Genomic DNA, 24,471 nt, shown 5'->3' with positions numbered 1-24,471 from the left:
GGACTGGCAGCAGTGGGGATGGAGCTGCCCAGAGCAGGCATGTTGATAGGAAACTTTTCCAGAAGATTTGTTATATGTTTAATTTCACCATAGTCTGCCAGAATGTTCTTTGTTCTTTTGGGGTTTGTTTTATTCTTAAATTCATTTTTTTCTTGTATGTTACAGACCTGGTCTCTTATTGTTGTTCTTCTGAGTAAGAAATACAAACAGCTTCCTCATATGATTACGACAAATCTACTTGTTGCTCAGGTCAGTAGTAAGAAGAATGTTGTTGAGTGAGTTTGAGGGTTTAAGTCTTTTTTAACATTTTTACGTGTTTGGTTTCTACAGTGATATCTTTATAGCCATCTATGGAGGGCAGGGGAATCTAATGTGTGACTTGTCTAAACAATTTCTGTGCCTTAAAATACATCCTTGAAGAAAATTATAGTTAATGCTGGTACAGAACATAAGCACTCAGAATGGAGAGTGGTTTCTGAAGAGCATTTTTACCTACTGCTCAATACTGTTGAGTGCACTTCTGTATCAATTTATACTGATTTGAACTCAGCAATACCAAGAACAGCAGCGTATGTTTGACTCTATAGTGCCTCAATCCAAGGTGCTAAATAGAAAAATAATCCCTGTGGTGGTTTATCTCCCTGAAGTGGTTTGCTGAGGGATCAGACAGGTGCAAGAGCTGGTGAAAGGAAGGAGTGTGGGAATGCATAGCTGGTGGCTAGGGAAGGCCAAAGCCAAATGGCTCTGGATTAATTTTAATTGTTAGTTAATGTGAGAGAGAACTACGGAGTGTACATGCTCCTCTAATCATGGAGTCACATAAGAAAGATGACATATACAAGAACTGCAGGTGCTTCTGTTCTGTAACAGCAAAGTTAGTTTTCATCTTAAAAGAAAAAAACCTAAACTATTGTTTTACTGTATTAGTAGTATTTCACCATACTTTTTCAGATTCCTTCAGTACTGAAATTATCATATATGCAGTATCACTGGGTGAAAACTGTTCAAATTCTTGGCTGAACAAACATCTGTTGACTTCAGCTTCATTCATTTCAGATAAATGGTTTGTACTTATCAAAAGCATCAGCTTTTACTTATTATAAGGTACATAAACTTGGGGGTTTTTTCTAACTGACCCTACTCCCAGTTTATATGAAATACATAATTCCTGTTCAAAAAACCTGTCCTGAAAATAGGGTACCATAGTCAAGTGACGCAACTGTAATACTGAATTTACTGTGGCAGTGCTTTACTGCTAAGAGAAGCATCCAATTCATAAAATCACACTCCAATCTGGCAGTGGAGTTTTGGAGTTTATTGTAGGTATATGGCAGTGTGTTTAGTTTTTCTTGTCATCCAGCTTTTCCAATTTAAATGATGTCATCTTACCTTTCTTTCCAGTTTATTGCTTGCATTGGAATGGTGGCATGGAATTTCATTGTTAAACAGAAAGACATCACCATGCAGATCCTAGTATTTATATTCCTCTACAGCTCACTTTACAGCACCTACCTGTGGACAGGTATGATTTTTCTAGACAGAACCTAGGTACTGTAATAAAAGAGTAATATACTGAAATAAGGTTGTTATATTCTTCAGAGTAATTGTTCCTTTCACTTGTCTGTAGTTCTATACATTTGGATGCTTGTAAGTTGTGCCAAGCTGCAGCACTGGCAGCACAGGGCTCAGTGTCAGGCACTGCTGCTGCTGCTGGAAGCTCATGCCTAGGGCAGGTCTTGTTTGTCTGTGCTGGGTACAGCAACCTGCTCTGTGACAGGACCCAAGAACCTGCTCTCGAGGCAGAAGCAATTACAGAGTGAATATGATGGGTTGCCCTTCAGCTAGTTAAAGTTTTAGTGAAGATTTTTAATTAATGTAGAATTCAAGATTTTAACTATATATCATCAAATAGATTTAAAAACTTGATGGCTCAAAAAGTAGAAAAGTCAGAATGAAGGGAAATACCAAAGTGTCTTCAACATCTCTTTACACTGGCAATTGTAATTTCTAAAAACAATATGTGTGTGTATGATTAAGAGGGGTTTAAAATAAGACAGAGTTAAAAGATGCATCAAGGAGCCTGGAGAACCTTACACATATGATTAATAAAAGAGACTTTTTGTACCAATCTTGAGTCCAGAAGTAAGTTAGGCAGTTCCAGAAGATACTCCCAAATATAGTTATATATGCAAAAATATGTAAAACATTTTTGTTAAGTTTATCATTGGCTTTACAAAGGACTAGTCAGTTTTTAAAGAAGTGTTGCAAAAGAATACAACATTATTTGTTGGTTACTAAAGAATGTCAGAATGGAACAACTGCTGTCAATACCTTAAGAAATTAGTTACTTGTGTCTTAAATGTTCCTATGACATCTTTTATACTCTTGTGAACCTCTCTTAACATTTAGAAGCTGATGTTTAATATAAAATGTCTTGGAATTTCTTCAGTGTTTCTCTGTAACGTGGTTTTTAAGACAATGGGTATTTCTAATTTACTATATCAGAATACAACTAGAAAACCAATTTTGGACTATTTCAAGGTCTGAGAAAATTGTAAATTACCAAGTAGGTTACCAAGTAGGTCACATCATGCAGTTTCAACTCTGTACTTTCCAGTTCCCTTTTTAATAATAAACAAAGCATTTATTTTGGTTTTGTTTTGGTGGGGGTTTTGTTTGTTGTTTTTTTTAGGTTTTCTATCTTTCTCTTTGTTTCTGTTGAAGAAGAGAGAAACAGTAAAGCTTCCCATTGGGTTTATCATCATAGCTGGATGGGGGTAAGTTAATTCAAATGCTTCCCTGCAGAATTAGTGGGTGCATGCTACATATATTACAGACTTCCTGTTTTGCTCTTTCAGAGTCCCAACAGTTCTGGTGGGAGTCTTGCTAATTGTTGGTGAACGTAACAGTGCTAGTATTGACTCTGCCTTTTTCTATGGAAAATATCAGGTATGAATATATTCTGTCCTCATCACTTCAGAATTCTGCCATGTCCAACATATTATTGAGAAATTGTATTCTCTGTTTGCTTCTAATGCAAGTAGCTTTCAGTTGAAGTACAGGCTACCATAATAAACATATCATTGTAGAGTGCTTATAGATTGATACAAAAATGTATTTCTGTAATGAACCATTAGGAAAACTTGTTTGAACAAGGACCTTCATGTTTAGTTAGCTCTGACCAAGAAAAAGAGGAAGTAGGCTTCCCAAAGAAAAGACTTAGGAATGAATTAGGTAATGAATTGCAGAGCCCTTGTCCTGGTGACTAATTTGTAGTCTCAATTGATAATTATCTAAAATTATTATTATCCAGTAGCTAATTAATGGCTTCTGGTCTGTAGTAGATAGGATCTACTTTACCTGTGTAGAGGTAACTGCTTGTACTGTGTAGGCATCTGCACAGTCATGGGTTCAAAGGCCCTGAGCCTGAACTACATTTTTACCAATAAATTATTGCTCTTATCAGAGGATGTAAAGTGTATGAGCACAGATACTTGACACGTTTTGTCTGTCTTTCTTATGGATAGAGAGTCAATGAGTGACTTGGTATTGTTCATGTGGCACTTTCACAAGTGTTAAATAGCCTCAGAGCGAACTCTGGGTATCAGTGGCAGATGATTAGAAGAAAAAGTTAATGAATAGGGTGCTCCTGATGGGCAAAGCATGGAAATTAGAGCACATTTTCCTCTTCAGAATTAACAAGTACCCAAGCAGAACTTAACCTAGTGATCCTGAGAGGAAAGGTGACAATGATGAGGGGAGGTGTTTGGATTGCATGGGAAATAGGGGTCCACACTTAAAAAAAATCCCAACAAAACCAAAATGCTGTAAGACAAATTAGTTTTATGTACTGATTGCTCTTTCAGTGCCACAAGGTGCAAGAGCAGTTAATATAGAAAACTGTCTTATTCAGAGGCATTTCTAAGTATATTTAGAAAAGTACAGAAGTTAGAAAGACAGATATATGCCATTATTTTCCTGTATTTAAGTGTATTTTCTTTGTTTCTTAACAGATAATTACCACAGCAGTGATCCTGTTCATCAGTATATTGATGTCAGGCATCTCACTTATGTGCATGAACAGAAATAGGCAAGAGTCAAGCTATGAAGTGTTGAACCCATACTCACCACGTGGCCAAGTGGAGGAGGTTGAAGTGGGAGGAAGTGAGCAGAAAGACAGCTCAGCCATTGTGCCTCAGCCTTCTCCAGAATCTTCTGCACAGCCTTCTCCAGAATCTTCTGCACAGTCTTCTCCGGGATCTTCTGCACAGACATCTGCAGAAAGGGGTAGAGAATTATTTGCAAAAAGAATAAATGGCTTGGGGTACTATAAACTAGTATTCTAAATTTGATTCTGACCTGGTAAAGACAGTTTACACTTTCAGGTGTTACACTGGACAGAAGAAAATCTGGATGCAACTGTAGGTTTATATTTCTCAGAAAAGTTTTATTGTTATCATTGGAAGGGTTGGGGAAGTGGACAAGAAAAATAAAACAAGTGTACTGTTTTTATGTAAGTAGTGGTATCTTGATAGAATTGTGATAAGTGCAATCCACTTGGCGTCTGAGATTGCTTACTCACTAAACTGTCTTTCTGAGAATGAATTATATGCCAGCAGAAACACTCAGTGTGTTTCTAACACTTCTTTTTTGTATGTAGCCTTGTTGATCACTTCCCATTTTTTTTTGCTTCTAGCTAAAAGTACCTGTCTTTCTTCCATGGTGGTAGTGTAATGTTCAACAGTTCCTATATATATTAGTACTGTAACCCATTTATCCTCTCAGAAAACTGGAAAAGTTTGTCTTCTCTTTTTGGGTTATCTTAAGACCATTATAGTTAAATCTCCATAGAATATGTGGTTATGCTTGGAGACTAACTTAAATAGGGAAGGAAACTAACTCCTGTTACTGTATGTGCTTAGTAGGTTGCTGTTCTTGTCAAGCAACAAATGGTGAATTATCCTGTGCTAAAGAGAGCAAAGCAGTGTCAAATGCCATTGAATGCAAAGTTCCTCCAATTGAGACAGGTAAAGCAGTAGTATCTCCTTGTTTTAATAGTACAAGCTCTTCCTCAACATTTATGTGTGTTGTTCTCACAAAGAAACTGTTTGGGTTGTTGTGCTCTCAGCTCTACCTGGATAACTTACATTTCATACTGGATTCAATTATTAGGCAATATTGTAGGTGTTTGTTCTCTTCTGCTCATAGTTACGTTGGATGTTATTAACACCAAGCTACTTTAACATGTTCTTCTGAGCATTCAGACTTTACCTCTTCACTGTTGTCTTGTTTGGATGCTGGGAAGTTGAATGTGTAACCCTACTTTACATCAAGCTTTTAACATAAACATGCTCTTTCAGATTCTTTTATTCACATCTTACATATTTTTTAAAAGACTGTTGCGTTTTGATCACTGAATGAGATGTAGAGGGATGTAGTGCTTATTGCAAATTAGATTAAATGTCCATGCTGCTGTACTATTCATGTCTAGGGGAGAGAGAGGGTGAGAATTGACTAAGAGGGCCTCAGGAGTCACTCAGAAAAACATTTCTCACACTGACTGTTCAGCACCTGATGGAGAACTGCATGCCCAGTGCATTCCCATTGTACACCACATTCAGTAATCAAAGCCAGCAGCAGCATAAACTTGCTCTTTTTCCTATTTCTTGGTTTTGCATTAACAAGACAGTTCATATCCTTATGCTTTGTTTTCATGCAACATAATTTTCAAATACTTTCAAATAATCTAAATATTTCACACTGAAGTGTACCTCAGTTATATCTCCACTTACAAAAATCTAGGTTTCTACCTATTGCCAACTGTTTTATCTACTAAGTGATTTAAACAAGCATCATAAGAATGTCTTCAGTGATAGAGGAAGGCCAGTTTAATTTTCTTATCCTGAAAGATAATGCAGAAAATACCTTATGATTGAGTGGAAATTATTTCAGCCTCCTGAGTGAACACTTAAACACTATAAATGAGTAAACGCAATTTGTAATGCATACCCTTGTGTAACTTTGGGTGCAGTAATTACTAATTCTTCTACTATCCCACTGAACTGCCGTGACTGGTATCTGGTGCAAATTCTTAGGTATGCCGTTGCCAGGAAGTTTTTCACTGCCATCTAGAGGAAGATTCTCAGAATTCCTTAGAACTCTCTGGAGGACAAGCATCCGTTCTCTTTGTGTTTAGCTCTTTTGATTGATAGAATTATGATGGTGTTCCGATATACTATGTTAAAAATACAGTCACAGACCTGAAATAAATATGGTTGTCTGTCTGATCTAGAGATCAGCAACAAAGAGATGCTGAGTAAAAACATTAGAGTTGACAGTATATTTGGTTTTTTTTCTTTCCAGAAATTAATTTAAAATTTAAAAACTGTTCAGATAAATGGGAGGAGGAGTGTGTTTAATGATTTCTAGTAGTGCTTTTGAAATGTTAACCACAACTTCAGTTTGAATTAAATCTTTTAAAGAAGAATTCTTTTGCAAAATGTTTCTTCATTTTGAGTAGCACTTGTATATTACTGTTTCATTTGAGTAGGTGTCTGAAAAGATTGTCAAAGCCAGTATTAAATTTTGTGTGTCACTTCAGTACAGATCTTACAGGGTCATTTGACTCAGCAAGTTACCTTAAAAGTTTGCTCAGGGAGCTCACAAGATAGAAGCCTAATGAAAAATTTCTTATTTGTTTTTCAGTGGATCAGTGTGTGAGTCATTGCAGTGCTCAAACGTGTGTGTTGGCTCAGGAAGAACAGCTTCTACAGACTGGAGACAAACAGCTGGCCAGACATGTGCTGCTGTGCTTACTTCTTGTTGTTGGCCTGTTTGCTGTAAGTATTTTTTCTCCCCATGTTGTTTAACTCATTGAGGTAGAAAGATTTTTAGGAAAGCTATGTAGACTGTCAGGTAAAAATCTTCCAGTTACTCATGTAACAATTCATTAAATAAATGGAGATTATATTTTGGTCCCTTACTGGAAGAGGGATGTCATAAATTAATTTTTCTGTACCAGATCATAAATTAGAGGCAAGTTAAGACTGATGATGATGATAGTAAGCAAGCCACAGAAGAGAACCCTAAAGGGAAAAAAAATGGAATTATATAATTTGATAGTTAATTTGTCACTACTGTCCCTCTTCCCATTTTTCCCAAGTTAGTCTTCTCTAGACAATAATTAATTAAAAGTATAAACTGAATTGTACTTCTGAAGGAGACTACAAAAATCGGTCTATCTGAGCAGGATTATATTGGAACTGGGATTTCTCTGAGGTGTTTTAGCCATGAAGAATAATTTTAAGATTATTTTAAATAGGACAGAGCAACTTTGTAGCTTTTTATGGCTGTTGGGAGTCAACGTAGCTAAGTTAGTGTTGCCACTCATTGTTACTGATGCACTCCCAGCTGTGGTGGTGGTGGTTGCTCCCACGTACAATGTAAAATACCAGAATGTAATGCACTGGGGATATAATTTCAATTTTTAACTCCGAGAAAGATGACAAATAGCTCTCTCTGTTTGAATGTAATGCTCAGAGCTGAGTTTCTTGTGGATTACAGTTGAGAGGAATACTTTTATCTGAAATGCAAAAGAGTGGGGCACAAATATGTAATACTGCAAAGCAGGACAGTGCAGCTCAACTGTGTGGGTAAATAGCTACTGCTGTTGCTTTTCAGGTTCTGTTAAATTACAAAATGGAAGCTTTTCCTCTCTCAGATTCTCTCTATCAAATATTCCATGCTAGTATATTTTTTTAATGTTCTCTCTATTTAAGAGGTATAGCAAATGTTAGCCTATAATTTAGTTCTATCTGAATGATTACATAGACATTATGAAAGAAGACCAGTTACATTAAAGAATAGAGCCTTTACACCCAAATGAGTTAACTTTGGAGGGTTTTTTACCCTCTGTCAGGCATCTAAAATAGCTGAAGTGGTATGTGCTTCATCTTAAGCTAATCTTAACTATGCAGGAAATATGTAGAAAACTCTGGTCTCAGCTAAGTAGGGCTGAAGACAAACACTGCAAATCTTCCAGGGCTAATATTGTCTGTGTTAAGTTGAATACTAAAGTAGGCTTAAGGCAAGTCCCTTTTGTAATCATGTGAAGAGGCAGGACCTCTACACTGGTATGTTTTGCATTATTACATTTAAAACAACCAAGCTTCCCCCTCCCACCTTGTTACTAAGCCTAACTCAAGTGATGTTTTAAGGTGTTTTTACTCCCTCTGATTTGTCTTTATCTGGATCATTCATTAAATAGAGACCATGAAAATTGTGCAAGAATTTATTAGCATGTGAAGAGTAAGAAAGTGCTTTTGATTATTATTATGTCAGGTTTGATTTGTGGTTTTGTTTGGTTGGTTTGGGGGGTTATTTTAATTATTTTTATTTTATTTTCTTTACAGAATCTCTCCAGTTGTTTGTGGTGGCTGTTCAACCAAGAGCCTGGGAGGCTGTATGTGGAATTGCAGTTCTTCTGTGCTGTCTTTAATTTTGGTCAGGTATTTAGCAATTTTTGTTCTGAATATGACTCTGTTGCTGGGTGTTGCAGCAGGTGCTGTTAACAAGCACTGTAGGTTGATGTTTTCAAACAATGCCAAAGTCACCAGCTCTTTAGGCTGTCTTTTTTCCTCAAGCTTTTCCTTTTGCTTTGATAGCTTTCTTTCATAATGCACGTCTTCTATGACCATGAACACTATCAAAGGTGCAGTGACAGCTGAATGCCAAAAGTCCATGGAAACCGAGTAGGAATTTAGCCTCATTTTTATCAGAAGGCTTCACCAGTGTCCCTTCTGTGGAGTTACATGGGCATAACAGTTGCAAGATGACTACATGGATATTGTGGCTACAAGCCTGAAGTCACTCTCCAGTTTCAGTGGCAGCACCATTAGTTAGGGGTTGACTGAGGCTGGTTCTGGCCGCACACGGCCCATTCCGGTGCAAACTGACACCGTGTAGCTTCGTTTCCTATGAAGGTGGAAACAAGGCAGTGTTAATACACATAACTAGAGGAATGTTTTACAGATTTATGGGCAGGTGTACCTACAAGATGCACTGCAGTATCAAATAGTGATAGTTTCATATAAAAGCACAGAAAAAGGAATAAAGTAGAGAGTATTCTAGTACTTGAATTACAGCAAGTCTGTTCTTGGCATGAGCAAGGAAATTTAATAACTAGCTGTGTAAGGATAGCCAGCTATCCCAAAGTGTCAAGTGTCATGTCACAACATCAGTTTTACCCAGCTGCTTCTTGCAAGGTTTATTTAGTGGACTGTTATGTATTAATCTGTCTTTTTAAGGTCCAAATGAAAAATCAAAGCAGAAACAAAATGCATTCTGAATGCTATCTAGAGAAAAGGAATACTTTTCCTGTATGTTTGGCACTGAGTTTTTAACATTTCTGTTCTGTAGGAACTAAAGGTTTTGCCTAATTTTGCTTTTTTTGTATTTTTCTTTTCTCCAGGGCTTTATTTGCTTTGGTATTTTTGGCTTAGATAAGCATTTAATCATTCTACCATGCAAGCGAAGGTAAATAGAATCTTTACACTTTTATAAATGCAATTGTTACTGATAATTATATTTGAAGGGTATTGAGTGTTCAGTGCTATAGAATTCCATTTCCTATTTGTTCTATCTTCCAAAGTTCTTTTCTCTCCCACTCGTGGAGAGGTAATTGCAGTTCACTGTGCATGAGGTTTTTCTGCTGTCCTATTGACAATTTCAAAGACAAAAATCCTGCAGGCTCCCTAGAGACAAGATTTTTGCCAAATGATAGATCTTGAGAAATAATTTCATCTGATAAATTAAAACTTATATATGGATGCTGAATAATCAGATTATAGTATTGCTGTTTGAAACTCCTGTATTCAGAACCTCATGCATGTGCTTTGTGTGGATGGGCACTTTCACTGTGGAGGAGTAAGTTGTACAAAACCATCTTTAACTTAGAGCTAACTGCCTGCCATATGAATCCAGCAGCTAAAGCTGGCCCCAAACTACTCTAACTTTCCCTCTGTCTGAGCCTAGAATAACACTTTTCAATGTTCAAAAGCCATACCAGTGTATTGGGAAGATTATATGTAAAGTATTGGGCACAAGGAGTAAAACAGTTGTGGTAACCTTCCTGGGAGTTCTATTCTGTTATTTCCAGTTTTCAAAAAAGGTCCCTCATGGTTTTGGTTGTTTTAATTTTTTTTTTAGACTTGCATTTTTCTGGGGTGGAAGAGAAGCAGCAGGACATACAGACCCCTCTGTACCTGAGGAAATCAGGATGACCTGTCAACAGTTTGTTCGTTATCACAGAGATCACTGTGTCAAAAGTATTGTCAGAGGCAGAAGGTAAGGTTCTTCCCTGCACATAGAACCTGTTACAAAGCTCACAACTCACCTTTTGGAAATAATGAAATGCAATTTAATCTGTGACCAATTCCTGTTGTGGTGTATTTATTCAAACCCCAAGGTGAGGATTAAAAATGTAACTGTAACAGAGAAACGTTTCTGGTCACTGAAACATTGAGGTGCAAGTTATCACAATATCCCCTCTAGGTTTTCAATAAATTATAAAAAGTTTTATATCATTAAGGGTTTGCCCCAGTTTTTGCATTTAACTGGAGTTCAGGAGATAAAATAGTTCTGAAAAAATGTAGATGATAAATGTAATAGTTTGTCTAAGTTTTCTCAAAGTTTGGAGCCTTCATTTGTTTTATTTTGAGATTAAGAAGCTGTCCATGTGTATGTGACTGAATGTTTACTAATAAACAGCTTTTACAGGATGTAAAACTCTTGCAACTGATTCCACTGAGGCCACTCAATATGTGAGATTATAATAATCTCGCTAAATATGAGATTATAGTGATTTTAGGACTTTTACAGCTTTTGAGTTCATAAAATTTATTTTGCTCATACCTCTAATGAGACCTAAACCTCAATTTATGAGGTCAGCAGAGCTTTCAGAAGCAAATTATGATACCTAAATCAAGGATTATGTCTTCAGGTATGTGTAGGTGGATGAGAAGAAAAATGCAAACAGAAGCAGCAGGAACAAGAAAAAGATTCTGCCTTTATTTAAATACAAGAAATGGAGACATGAAGAATTGTTCCAACAGGACACTTTGACTTTTCTTGTTACATGTACTTTTAAGTAGGGCTAATTTGGCAGGGTGGGGTGGTCTTTTAATGGTCACGTAGTCCAAAATCACATTCCAGAACTGTTTTAGACAGTATCAAGATTTTGTTCAGTCTCCTCAGAAGTCAGTTATGTTCCATAAGAAAGATGCATCAGAAAATGCCTGTTGTGAAATAGAACAGGTTTTACAGCAATGTTTCCTGTGTCTCAGCTGCTATTGTGGTTTCTTGGGCTTCAGGCTCTTCATTTAGTTGGATTTTGTGGGTTTTGTTAATCATATATCCACCTGAGAATACCTGAAAATATTTATTGCTTCATTTTTGTAATATTATGTTTGTGCAGAACTTGTTTCATGTCTTATTTCTCCATGTGAATTAAAACAAAGCATTTATCTTCTCATTTTAAATATTCATCTAACTTGATTCTATCTTCTTTGATTTAAACATACTGTAACTGAGACCTTTTAACCATGGATTTTAATTTAATTTTTGCATTTCTGCTAATAGACATTAACACTTGCTCAGCATTGCTGCTTTTAACTTAAAAAAAAAAGTCAGGGGAAGTTTGGTTTATGTTGTCTTGTAGTTTTAATCACCTTCAGAAACCCTGTGCTTGGTTTCCATAGAGTAGATTTTAGATAACCAGAAACATTCATTGCTGCAGGTAAATTTTTGCATGGTATTTTTACTAGGTACATGCTTGTGGCATGGCCTCATAAACATGGAGAAGAACATTAGTCTTGTTGTAAAGGTTTTGTTTATTCTTAGTACTGCCTGTGTGGTAAATATTTAACAGGATATGCAAGTTATAAATGGTTTTGTTTACAATATATGTAAGCAGTTAGTGTCTGTTTAAAGCTATTCATAAATTATAAAAAGAAATTAAAGTTCAGACTGAGTCCCTGTTGCTGGGGTCATGCTCCTCTCAGATCAGATAAGTTTTTACAGAATGGTCATGGTAACAAGTACATGGGAAGTAAGTATACAAGAAGTAGAATTACATTGTGTTGTGTCCACTAAAGTTTATTTCCACAAGCATAAACCAAATTTTTATGTCCATATTGCTTCTCATTGAAATGTCTGTAGGAAAAGGTAGTGAACATTGGCATGTCCCTAATATACAAAACTTACAAATTCTCTTCTAACATGCTCTTAACTATCATGATGTCTTTCCTTGTTTCCTGCTATTTTTCCTTGCCTTTCCCCATCGTGCAGTGGTGATACCAGATTTACAGAACATGTGGGTGAATCATTCCTTTGACATACAGGTGTGGTGCAAAGATCTCCACTGGCATCTTCTTTGGCTGTGACCTGGTAAACTGGCTCTTGCAAGTTGGCCTTGCCTCGGACCGTGGCGAAGCTGTGGTGTATGGGGACAGACTGCTGAAAGGAGGTGTCGTCCAGCATATCACAAATGAGTTTGAATTTCGGGATGAATACTTGTATTATCGCTTTATTCCCAAGAGATCAGTTGCAGTTGAGAGCCATTGACTTGAGTGTGTAGACAAAGGACAGGTAGGTAGGGGTTAGTGTGACCACCCTCTGCCTTCACCACTGGAATTGGAAGAACTTCTTTCTCAGGGCTCTCAGGGAACTGTGCTATTCTCTCTTACAAAGTTGAGAGATGTGATTCTGCTTGTGTGTATTCTGAAGGAAATGGTAGCAAGTGGTATTTAGTGAGCATTCCAACGAGAATGCAACTAAACAAAAGCAGATGCTCTGGATTTAGAGCATTTTTTTCCATTTTTAGCAAAACAAATAGTAAAATTATATGTGCCACTGTTGTATTTTAGAGACAGTATAACAGCAGCTTTAGTGACTGATGCCACAAGGAGAAAAAAAACAAACATGAAAGGTATTTTTCATGTTGCTGAATATTTTCCATATTTTAGTGTGATGAAATACTGATGCCTGTTTACAGTCAGGCTTCCCCCTGCCTTCACAGAAGTAGGGTTTCTTCTGTCATACCCCAGTTTTGACTACTCTGCTCTTGTCTAACACCAGGAACTTTTTCTAGCTCTTTACACCTCAGATCAGGTGGGGTTTTTCTCCCTTAAAGATAAAATCCTCCATCTATAAAAGCAGAATTGTTGTGACAGTGTTTCCAATGTCAGAGGATTAAAGCTGAGAGAATACTGAGTGAAATAATGTTTTTTGTACAAACTACCATATCTCAAAACCATAAAAATACCCAGCACTCTCCCAAATATAAAATTCTATATTGGAATAAAAAAATTGTTCTGAAATTTTGCCTTATGATGGTAGTAATAGCTCTGTCAAGAGTAGATTTTTATGTTCTGAAATTAGCCTTTACAGTTTAATTCAGAAGTGCCAGCCTCAAATCAAGATTTTATGGAAACCTTGGATACATGTGCAACTCAAGACAAAATTCTTTTTCAAAATGTGAAACTTCTTGAATTAAATACAATAGTTTTTAAAAGTTGTATAAAGAATCCTAACTGAACATCCAAATTGGGGTTTAGAGTACCTAAAGAGCCTAATTTTAGTTGGTTGCCTAACCCAGGTTTCTAATAAACCTCAGTATCCTTCTGTGATGTCTAAATGGTTACATGTCATTGAGATTCCTGTGTGGTGAAGGGAGAATCTGAGAACCTGTGTGTCTTCTGCAGTATTCTGAAAAGGTTGAAGACAAAGTGTTGTATCTCATAACCATGATGCTGCCTTTTAAAACTGCAAGAACAGCATTTATATGTCTATATAAAAATTTTATATACTGAGGGAAAGGAACCCAGGTATTAAAAAATTATTTGCTCAAGCATATAATTCCTCTCTTATTTGTTTTAAAAAGTCTTTCCCTTCTTTTTTTTTCTTTTAGTACCCAGATTTTTATTCTGTCTACTTTTGCATCCACTTTGTATTATGAATTAAAAGTAATTTTAGCAGCATAACCTCCTGTTCAAGTAGCAGTTATTTTATGGTTGCTATAACTCGATGCAAAACTTACATTCAAAAAATAATTCTGTTTACTGTCAGTCCTACTGCACTGTTGCAGTGTGCACAGAAACATAACTGCATCCTACTGCGTATATATGCTCTGGAAACTGACATATTTTGATGTTTTTCAGCAACAAAATAATTGACATTTGTATCAGGCTGTGGCCACAAAGGAAAACAGTAGTATATTTCTATTGCAACTGCTGAAGACAACTGCATCAAATATTTTTGAATAATTAGATATGTAATTTAAGAGCAGAAGCTGTATGTCTGGCTTCTAAATACTGTAACTTGTCAATAAATCTGTTACTTGATTTCAGAGTTCTGAGCTGTGTTGTGATGTGAGGTGTGAAAGGGTTATGTGTGCATGTCAAGGTTTACTACAAATGTGTTTTTTCTGAGAGATTTATAAAGTGGCTGTTGGGTTTCAGTTCTGGTATTTCTTAAATCCACTCTTGATCCTCTGTAAGTAGACAGAGAACTTGTTAATGGGTGCCCTCACAAAGATATGTCCATACCAGGAACATTTCACATTATCATCTAATTATCAATACAATGAATTTTTTTATATTCTTCATGCATTCAAGAATTTGATCTTAGGGCAGTTTTACAGTCCTATTCATAGTCATTGTTCTTGCACTCTTGTCTTTCTCATTTCCTTCATGAAAGTGCTGCTTCTCTTTTTTATAATGTAAGAAATTGCTCAAAATTTCTGCTTAGAAAAGGCTCCCTGTTACAAATCTAATACAGAGAACACCTTTAACAACTGACACCATATTCTGTTAGATTTACTGTTACCACATTGTGACTGCTGACATCGTAGCCATTAGTCTGCTGAGAATCTGTGATGGTTAATAGACTAAAGAAACTAGGAATGAAATACAGGATATAATCTGTTTCTAAATCACTAGGTACTTCTGGAACCTAAGAATAGACTGAATAGCTTTAGAAAGCTAAGCAAGTCTTTTATCTGGTAATTATTTACTCCCACCAAGGAGCACTGACAAGTTTTAGAATAGCTGACAATTTGATGTTATGTCAATAGTTGATCTACTGATGTGTGGATTTCTGGTGGTTAGAAATAGCTTTGCTTTAAAGATGTGGTCAGTGATGCAATGATTTTTTTTATTTTGAAGGTGAATTAGTTTGGGATAAATCTCAGTTAACTTTCAAGTTAAGTTCCATGAAAACATCTACTGATCAAGTTAGTCCAGAGGAGTATCTAGTGCAACACTGGATCTTTTTTCTAGGACTAGTCTCAAAATAATTGTGATAATGGACAGTGATGGATATAACACTTCTCTTGGTAGAAATTCTAGTATTTTTTTATAATGATCCTTCATAACCTTTAGGCCTTTTAAAATCAATTGTAAGATACATTCCTAGCTGAAATCCATGCAAAGATTGCCCTCTAGAGGACACTCTGATTTTTAGTTTTGGGGTTTTTTTAATATATGGTTATGGGAGGGAGGATTATTTATTCCTCCTTATCTCATCTTCATTTTCTGTTTTCACACTGCATGTATTTCTACGAGGATGAAATCCCAAGGAAAAAAGGTACTGAAATAGCCTTACTCTGCCATCATTTGAACTGTCTCAACACATTACATTGTTTTTACTTTGTATCCTGTAGACCAGTAAAAAAGAAAGCAACACATAAACAAGAGGAACAGTTGGACTGCACTAGCCTGTATTACAGGTGGACCAATATGTTTAAGCTACTGAATTTGCACCCCATGATTAAGTGGCCTGTTCACTTAAAGGCCTGATTCACTGACTTCACTACTGTGCTTCCTCTGTAACCTCAATATTTGCATTGTAGCATAAAATTCTTTCACTTGTTTTGCTATGCTGCCTGTAAACTACATTCAGACCTTGGTTTCCAGCACAGTCTTACATGACATTTACTGATGCTCTGAAGCTATGAAAGAGCTAGTGTGGAAAATATGATATACACATGATTGTTAGATATGGACATCCATAAGGAAAACAGGTAAATACAGCAAAATTTATTAAATCTATCTTCCATTTAACAAACATCCACTGTACTATTGCACTTCTAAGAAATTTTGTTGTGAACAAACACAGGCACAAAAGGATCAGTCAACTCAAACATACCTTACCTGCTACTCAGTCCTGCTTGCTACTGAGTGGCACACACACACATTGAGTTGCTAGAATTAGAACGTTCAAGAGCTCTTCCTGGCTCATTACTTTTTTGCTGTGGATCTGAACACAACATGCCAAATTAATTTCTACTTTCATTTTAGGATCAGAAAGAATAAATTGTGCCAAGTTCTTACTTTTCATATTCTGCAAACTTCATTGTACGATTTGTTTGCAGTTTACAAAATGAGGAAACTGCATGTTCATAGTGCCATCTTGAGCATCTGAGCTTATTCAAGAAACTAACTAAATACAGAAAAATCATCCAAGAATGGCCTTTCTGTGGTCTGCTGTGTCTGTAGGGATGCTGTGTTATGTCACATATTGCTGCTGCAGCTCTAATGCTCCATTTCATGTTACATGCTCTCTTCTGAAGGTTGGCAGACATGTTGGCTTTTGAGTGGTTTTTTTAATTTTCCTTACAGTCATCCTTTTTATCCTGCTTGATCATGTGGTAAAGTCAGGATCTTCTTTCTTTGGTACTTGTTCAGTTTGTCCCTTGCCACAGATAATAAAAATAGCGTCACGTATTGATCATTACTTTTTAACAGGATCAAGAAGGAAGAGTTCCTGGCAGGGCAAAAAGCTTGATCAAATTAACTCCATAGTCTAGTAATTTTGGCAAAACAAGCCAGGGTTAAAAGGCTTTATATGAAGTAAAAAAATATTATTAGTACTTTTAAGTGTCCTGCTAAGTACATGTATATACTTGTGTACCCTAAACAGTTCCTTCCAGGTTCCCCACTTTAAAAAGTAACAATTCAAGAAACATTTTTAAACTCACACACGATGTTATAAAGTGCATTGCAGAATTAATGTGACAGTAGTAATAATATTGTATATAAATAAGTTTACTTTTCAGTATCAGGGTGGAGAAAATAGACAGGGAAGTGAAAACTGTGTGGTAACTTACAGGATGCTTGCATTATTGAATTCTATAATCAGATTTCAGAACCAGTCATGCTAAAATTATAACTGATTTGTTTTTAATATACCTTGAACTCTTAGTCTCATTTTACATTGAAGCACTGTAAGGCTCATATATAAAATGTATGGTTAGAATGGTTTTATCAAACAACTGAATATCAATCTTAATTGATGTGCATATCACTTTCCTTTTTATTCAGTGCTTATCATAGTTTCTACATTTTACAAAGTCTTCAGCATGGCCATTGTACTTCAGGTAGTCTGAAATTCTACAGTTCTCTTCACTATAAAAGCTACATGTGTGTCCACGGGAACTGAATTCCCCAAAGCTGAGTTAGTGTTCTTCATCCAGAGATGGGGTTGTTCCACAATTTAGTCAAGCTACTGCATTCTAATTGCATCTGTCTGTTGGCGAAATCAGTCTCTGCTGACAGCTTTGTGCCATGTACAAAGCCCCTGCCTGGCTCTGAGGAGCCTTTTCAGCATTGCTTCCTTCAATCAAAGGCCATTTGTCCTGAATATGAACCCACAATTTTACAACTGTTCATATTAAGTGCTATACTGAAAATAAGATGTAATCTATATAGCCTCTTCATTAGAAAACCTAATTGTAATGCAGAATTGTACCACATTCAAATAATATTCTTAGCTATATATTTTGAGTTCTTCTTCTACACACTGTGAAAAAAGGTTAACTACTTGGTTAACGTCAAGACATCCATTTTGCAGGACTGACTCCATTTGACTTATCTTCTGTTTCTCCAGCTCCTTTATCTCTTTGAGCAGTTCTTTACCTTTGCCCTGCAAAAAGAAATGTTTATTTCACTAAAAGCTAAACAGAGCAGGTAATGATCACCCTTAAAAAATTCTATTCTACCATCCTTATTTTAATCTTTTAAAAGCTTCTAGGGTGCATATTTGTGTTGGTATAAGTCAGCACCCTGACAGGTTTTCTTAGAGTTCTCTCCTAATATCTAGCACTCACTTCATCTCCTTACAACCTTCTAGAGGACTGAAAATAAAATTAAAGCTGCTTCAGATATTTATGTTACCAAAACTTAAGTGGGCATATGACTTATTTTTAAGAACACATATCTGTAAATAGGAGAGACGCTACTGTTCAAAGTAAGCAACTCCCTTCCTGCTTCACCTTTTTGTCCAGCTATCGTTGTCATGTTGTTTCCTTTTCTGTCCACACTAAGCAGTAATGAAAGGCAAGCCCCCCTTTCTGCCTGAGACCTGAAGAGTTTTAAGTACCCTGTATAGTCCCTTTGGCTGCCCAAGCATTTCCTCCTTATCTGACTGGTGCAGGAGTCTGTGCTGGGCAGCTTTGCAAGGTGAGCCGGACAGATACTTACCTGGGGCTTGGCCTGGGAGTACAGCACAGTGCTGGCTGCAGTTTTCAGTTTGAAACATATGTCTGCCAGATGCCAACATAATGGGCTTCTGGGGCACTACACTGTTCTTTGCAGTCCATCAAAGGGCATTAAAGGTATTGCATTAACAAAATGTGAGCAAAGAGCTTATATAAACCACCTGCTTGCATTGAAATCTAATCTAATCAACATACCTGGTTAGTTTCCATAACTACAGCAGCACTTTCATGTTTTTTATAGAGCTCATGTCTTCGATCTGGCTTACTCTGGAAACGTGGTTGCTTCTTAACTGGATCATCATGACCAAATGTAGGGGAGCTAGTTTTTAATAACTGAGGAATATCAGGCACAAAAATGAAAGGTTTGAATACAGACCTAAAAGGAGAAAATAGAACAGAGATCCTTTACCAACACAGTTTTGTTAAAATCATTGAGTCAGTAGATTGCTGTATTTTTCCCCATTCTTCTACTTGTTTCTTTTAAGAAAGACATGTTGAAAAAAAAACCTATATTTAAGTCAGTGTCACAGCAGTATTTCACTAAGTAGGTTGGTAAATAGCATTAGTATACATAATGTACATTATGTTCCTCCTACATTTGATTGTGCTTTTTCAGGGGGACAAAAATCAAAGCAAAAAGGAATATAATTAGACAAACTGCAGCACTTTTTCATTTAAATATTTGCAATTTTTTATCCTATTTGCTTGCTGCTATATCACCTTGCTGGATCTGGAGTTCCAGTAAAGAAGTGAATACAGGGCAGGTTAGGCTGCTGAGGCAGTACAGACACCATGCTGCCAGTTGTCATAAATCCACCTTCCATGTTAATGCCACTCTCCTTGTCACGAAGAATTTCCATCATTATTTCAGAAGTGATAGATCCTATTAAAGATACAATACAATTATTTAGACACAGAGCTATAATACTAACTAAATGGCACATTCACTACAACAGGCTGCTTTTTCCTTTAATAGGCAATACCAATTTTAGTTTGTCTGTGTTGGCAGAAAAAAAAATCATCCTAATGGCATACCTTAATATGTAAAACACTTATAGATGTTACTGCTTTCCCCAAAGTGGTTATTTCAAAGAACTGGTGATAGTGAGCTATAATATGACTTAAGAAAGGGGAAGGACAAAGACTGGTGTTTCCAGTAGGATATTTCCCAGAAAGGTAAAATACATATGACTAGCAAATGGTCATTCACAAAGTAACTTTTCAGATGAAAATTAGTAGGTTGGATTAAATGCTGAACTCTGAGCACTTGTGTGGAAGTGAAGATAAATAATTGTAATACTGTTTGGTATTTGAACAGAGATAATACCACTATGTTGCTTTGAAAATATAAAAATAACTATGCATGGATTTTGTCTGACACTTTGAAAGCAAAACAGCATGACTGTCACTTGTTTTTTGGAGTAGCTTTTTTTTGGTGTTTTGTTGTGTTTATTTTTTAATTTTCATCCTCTGACTTTAAAAATAACTTAGGCTTCAAGTTGACAATCTAAAGGATGCACTGGAATAACACCATGTTCTGTACTCAGAATCAACAGAAACTGAACTCAGACATCCATTTGTAAAGAAGTCTTAATCAACGACCTGTGTGAGGTACAGTGGCAAGTGTCTCTATGAAAATAACTCTTTCTTCTCAGGTGAAACAAAGCCCTTTCCACATATGCCTCTGCATCCTGTGTTCAAATGATATTGCTGTTCATGTATGGAATACAATGAAGCTCAGATATTGGCCTGGTATCCCCGAGCCATCCAATATTCTAACAGGCAGCACTTGCAGCTTTCTTTTCACATTTGATGTACCATCTTATGGCAGGAAAACATTAGTTCGTTCACTTTTTTTATTTGAAAGTATCGCCTTCCTTTTCAATATTTTAGTAAATATTAAATTAGTAAATAGTAACTATTACACTCAGTGAGTTCTAACTGCATAAAAATTCTACTTTTAAACTTCCTTGCTGTTTCCTTTTAAAATAATTGCTGCTAAGTCAGATGTCTCTGATACTGTTTTTCCACATGCGATCCAAATTGCCTGTGGACAGGCATGCAGCACTACATTTCAGCACAGAAACACTCTTAAGGATTCCCACAGTTGCCTGGGAAAGTCAGAGAATGAAAGAAATCAGCAAGTTAGGCAAATCAAAGATATTAAAAGAAGCAATGGCCAGTTTGTCAGCTGCAACTTGGCAACCCATCCAGCAGGAGAGAAGGCACTGCACATTTTTCATAAGACTTTATTATAATTTTGTATGCCTGAAATTCATTCCCTATTTCTTGAAATATAAATAGTGTTTATCTAAAAATGGTCTTCCCATGGTAGGCAGCCTGAAAAAAAGCCACAACTATAATGCCACTGAGTGAAAAAGCAGGGAAGAGTAGATGAAGAAACCAATGATTTTACTGATGCTGTAAACCAAATAGCTTTTAGTTAGGGCACCTATTTAAAATAAATCTAAACAAAGGGAGCCATATGAGGCTGATAACCTGAACACCTCGGAGGATTTTTAAAATGGCTCTGGTAAATGCCTGAAAATGAGGATTTAGAATGAAAATGGAGATAGAATCTCAGCATTGTTATAATACAAGTAAATACAGGTATTATGAAAATGCTTTCAGCATTCAGAACCTGCAATTCCCAAAATGAATGAAGGATTTACATGATTACTACAGCAAGATTGCAAAAGGTAATTCACTGTGACACATTAGGTAAATGCTAAACCTGGTCTGGTGGAGTTCAGCTAAATAGGTAAGAAAAAACAAAGGGGTGCAATTTAATCTTGGTTCAGATTAATTACTTCAAATGAGCAAGTGAATACAGATGCAGCAAAAACCTGCCAGATGGATCCAGTTAAAGAGAAGTAATAGCTTCTTTTTCTAGAGGTCTAAATAATGTTTGGTGATTAGGAGCACCTGCTTAGAGTCCAGAATATTTTTTTCTACTCCCAGTGTGTTTTAATAGACTACACAAGGTTAGAGTAGCAGTTACAGCAAAACTATAAAATGTTAAAAACATCAAAAATAAATGCAAGATATGTACTTGAGCGCTGTGCTGTTGTCTTAGGCCTGTGTAAATGGTACCAGACTGAAGTAGTTCACAAGGTTCTTTGTGGCTGCAAACCACTGGAAGTGTTTTAGCCTCCAGGTTTTTTTCCTTAGAAGTAGAGTTATAATACATAGCAGCCTATCAAAATGTTTCAGAACAGGTCTTACAAAGTATGAAGAAATACGGTCGTAATGTGACCTCTCAGTGTTGTTGCTGTAGCTGTGTTTGATATTTGACCCTTGTTTTAATTTTTTCCTCATCAAAAAATTGTCAAAAATCGATAGAAGATTTCAAGTGCAGCACTTCTCCTTTAGGCAAAAAGTTGTTCTACCAAGTTTGGTTCACCAAGTCACATGAAAATTGCCTGCATCAGCTGTATAGTCATTTATGATTTGAATTAACGTAACTCACTAAGTACTTCGCATATCTTAAAAAAATAAATATATATAAAAATTATACCTTTATGTCTGTTCAGAAGTTTATAGCCTTCACAATATCGGCTTCTGGTCTTGGTCATTCTGGCAGTATCGACATAAGAATATGTGGCAGCAAAATCAAATTCCTTTTCCCCATCCCACCAGCCATTGCTTTTAGCATATTCCTTTAATTCTGGGTGTTCTCTGTCAATCTTGGTTGTGATAGAGAACTGGTTGGAAATATTGCGTACACCTCCTGTTTGTAAGTTGAGGAGAGAATTGGTTTAATACATTGAATGATTTCTCTTGGTATTTTGTTTACAATTACCTTACTAAAGCAAATTAGCAATGAGTTTCCTCTAAGATCTTTTGAGTCCCGTGGTTTATTTTTGGCCCCCTCTCCTCAGCTATATGTATCTTTCTCATTGAAATTCCACTGCCACTCAGTTCTGACTCATTTGCTTGTATTGCTAACATTGTACTTCAGGTTCTGTCCTGATTATTCTCATCTTTACATTCCCTCCTCTTAAACCTCCAAATAGATAGCTTGTTCTTTTAAGTCTACTGGAAGAATCAGCCTCTTCAGGGCCCAATACAGCAATCCTGTCACCAAATGAAATTGCCATTGATTGCCACCATCCTTAAGACCAAAGATACTGCTGTCGTTCTCATGCTGACTTTGTTTCTGTCCTCTCTATTCCAAGTGCAGGAGTGGTTATCTCTGACTCTGGAAATGCCCCATCACTCAGCTCCAGCAAACTGCTCACCAACCACTCTACACTCACACCCTACAAAGCAAATGCTGTTTACAGGCACATGTATGGAGCTGGAAGTTAGTTTGGTGTCTCAATGAAATGATAAATGAAAAGTGGACAACTGCCAATTGTCATTGCATCTGAAACGTTTAAAAAAAAGAGCATCATCCATACCTTCTACTTTTTCTGCTGCCCAGTATTTTCCTGATGTCTCCAGCACCCATGCTTCCTTCCTGTCAGCTATCAGGAAACTGTTATGGTATGCAAATGTCATCTGGCTCTCCATACAGTTTCCTCCCTGTCCGTATTTTTCCAGCAAATCAATTATGACACTAAGAGCCTTTTCAGCTGTGTCTGCTCTCTCGAGTCCAAGCCTGAAAAAAAAGGAAGATGTTATCTTTAGAACTGTAAACGCCACAAAAAACTATTCAGCTTGAGTATTCAAATTGACCTGGAATGCTATTTCTGTATGTACCTGACACTTGTATGACCTGGTAAGAGAAATGAGCAAGTCACTTAATTGAACTGGGTCCTCTATGTACTTGATGTGGGGAAAAACACCAAATGGAAATGCAAAAAAGCAGGGAGAAGGCTCCTACAAAATGCCTGCAAGTCCTGTGTGGGTATTGGACTGGGAGGAAAAGTACCAAGAGGAGCTGACTGACAGGTGTAGGTTAATGAGTTACACTGGCACCCAGGGCGGTAGGCACATCAAGCTGTTGTTATTTACAGAGATGTGCAACTAAGACTGAAACTTAGAAATATGTGTATGTAAGAGGGGGGAAATAGGAAATGACTACAGACCCTAGAAAAAGGCCCAAACACTAGTTCCTAAAGTCTACCTGTACTCTTGTAAGTCTTGTTTCAGTTTAGTATAAACTTTAAAGAGAGAAGAACGTTTGGTTATTTTCCTGACACGTTCTGGTCTAATGCCTGATACCTCTCCTGGGCTCCTGGCAGAGATCTAATGCCTGTGCCAGGAAATACTTATTTTTAACCATGGCTAGAACAGTGGCAGTATCTTCTGAAAGTGAACGACATATCTCCCCACATAACTCTAACCAGATGTTGAATTCCAAATGCAATATCATTTACCAAAAGAGGCCTGTGCAAACCTTACGAGGTCCATGCCGAGGAGAGCCTCTCCAGCGCGGACGTCGTCCTTGCCCCACACGGCCTCGTTGCCGATGCACACGCCGTGCTCGTTGGCGCCCATCTCCGCGCCCCAGAGCCAGGCGGGCCGGCTCAGCACCACGGCGTGGGTGCGCTCCGCCTGCGCGATGCTGATGTAGGTGCACTGCAAGAGCCGGGAGCACACAGCGCGTCACGGCCCGGCCCCCCGCGGGCCCCGCGCCGCCCTCCCGACCCCGCGGGGCCCGTCCTGCCCCGGCCTCACCTCCAGCGCGGCGCCGGCCGGGTGCGTCGCGGCCGGGAAGTGCACGACCTCCTGCACCTCGTCGGCCGGCCGGTCCGAGTTCTTCCCGAACACCACGCGCCCCCCGGCCGCGGCGGGCGGCAGCGCCACGAAGGTGTCACAGGAGCGGGGCGGCAGCTGCGGGGGCATCGCGGCTGTGCCTGTGCCTGTGCCTGTGCCTGTGCCTGTGCCTGTGCCTGTGCCTGTGTCTGTGCCTGTGTCTGTGACAGCGGCCGCCCCGCGGGGCCAGCCGGGCAAGGGGCGGGGCCGGGGCC

At 37.5% G+C, this 24,471-nt stretch overlaps 2 protein-coding genes across 9 annotated transcripts in view; one reads left to right on the top strand and one right to left on the bottom strand.

Annotated features, from left to right (window-relative positions):
* Positions 1–14,419, top strand: part of GPR155 (G protein-coupled receptor 155) — a 35,946-nt gene extending 21,527 nt beyond the window's left edge. For 6 of the 8 annotated variants that reach the window (XM_071561889.1, XM_071561887.1, XM_071561886.1 and 3 more), the window contains exons 6-16: positions 166–249; positions 1,402–1,522; positions 2,693–2,777; positions 2,859–2,949; positions 4,014–4,287; positions 4,923–5,027; positions 6,706–6,839; positions 8,412–8,507; positions 9,470–9,534; positions 10,207–10,344; positions 12,399–14,419. In XM_071561889.1, the coding sequence (XP_071417990.1) occupies positions 166–249; positions 1,402–1,522; positions 2,693–2,777; positions 2,859–2,949; positions 4,014–4,287; positions 4,923–5,027; positions 6,706–6,839; positions 8,412–8,507; positions 9,470–9,534; positions 10,207–10,344; positions 12,399–12,621 (1,416 nt within the window). In that variant the 3' untranslated portion in view covers positions 12,622–14,419. Of the gene's footprint in view, positions 1–165; positions 250–1,401; positions 1,523–2,692; positions 2,778–2,858; positions 2,950–4,013; positions 4,288–4,922; positions 5,028–6,705; positions 6,840–8,411; positions 8,508–9,469; positions 9,535–10,206; positions 10,345–10,999 lie in introns of all 8 variants that reach the window. The other 2 variants (XM_071561890.1, XM_071561891.1) reach the window with 2 other exon arrangements.
* Positions 14,420–16,074: 1,655 nt separating this feature from the next.
* Positions 16,075–24,469, bottom strand: SCRN3 (secernin 3). Its single transcript, XM_071561894.1, has 7 exons — positions 24,179–24,469; positions 23,898–24,079; positions 22,957–23,156; positions 22,071–22,283; positions 19,274–19,436; positions 18,749–18,929; positions 16,075–17,979 (listed from the first exon to the last, which is right to left on the bottom strand). The coding sequence occupies exons 1-7, from the start codon at positions 24,344–24,346 to the stop codon at positions 17,824–17,826; spliced, it is 1,263 nt and encodes a 420-aa protein (XP_071417995.1). The 5' UTR covers positions 24,347–24,469; the 3' UTR covers positions 16,075–17,823.
* Between the last annotated feature and the right edge of the window lie 2 nt (positions 24,470–24,471).

Source organism: Pithys albifrons, chromosome 8, assembly GCF_047495875.1.
Source record: "Pithys albifrons albifrons isolate INPA30051 chromosome 8, PitAlb_v1, whole genome shotgun sequence".
In the NCBI taxonomy this organism is placed as follows: Eukaryota; Metazoa; Chordata; class Aves; order Passeriformes; family Thamnophilidae; genus Pithys; species Pithys albifrons.
Note: the sequence above shows the minus strand (reverse complement) of the source record. Positions and strands in the feature narration are given on the sequence as shown.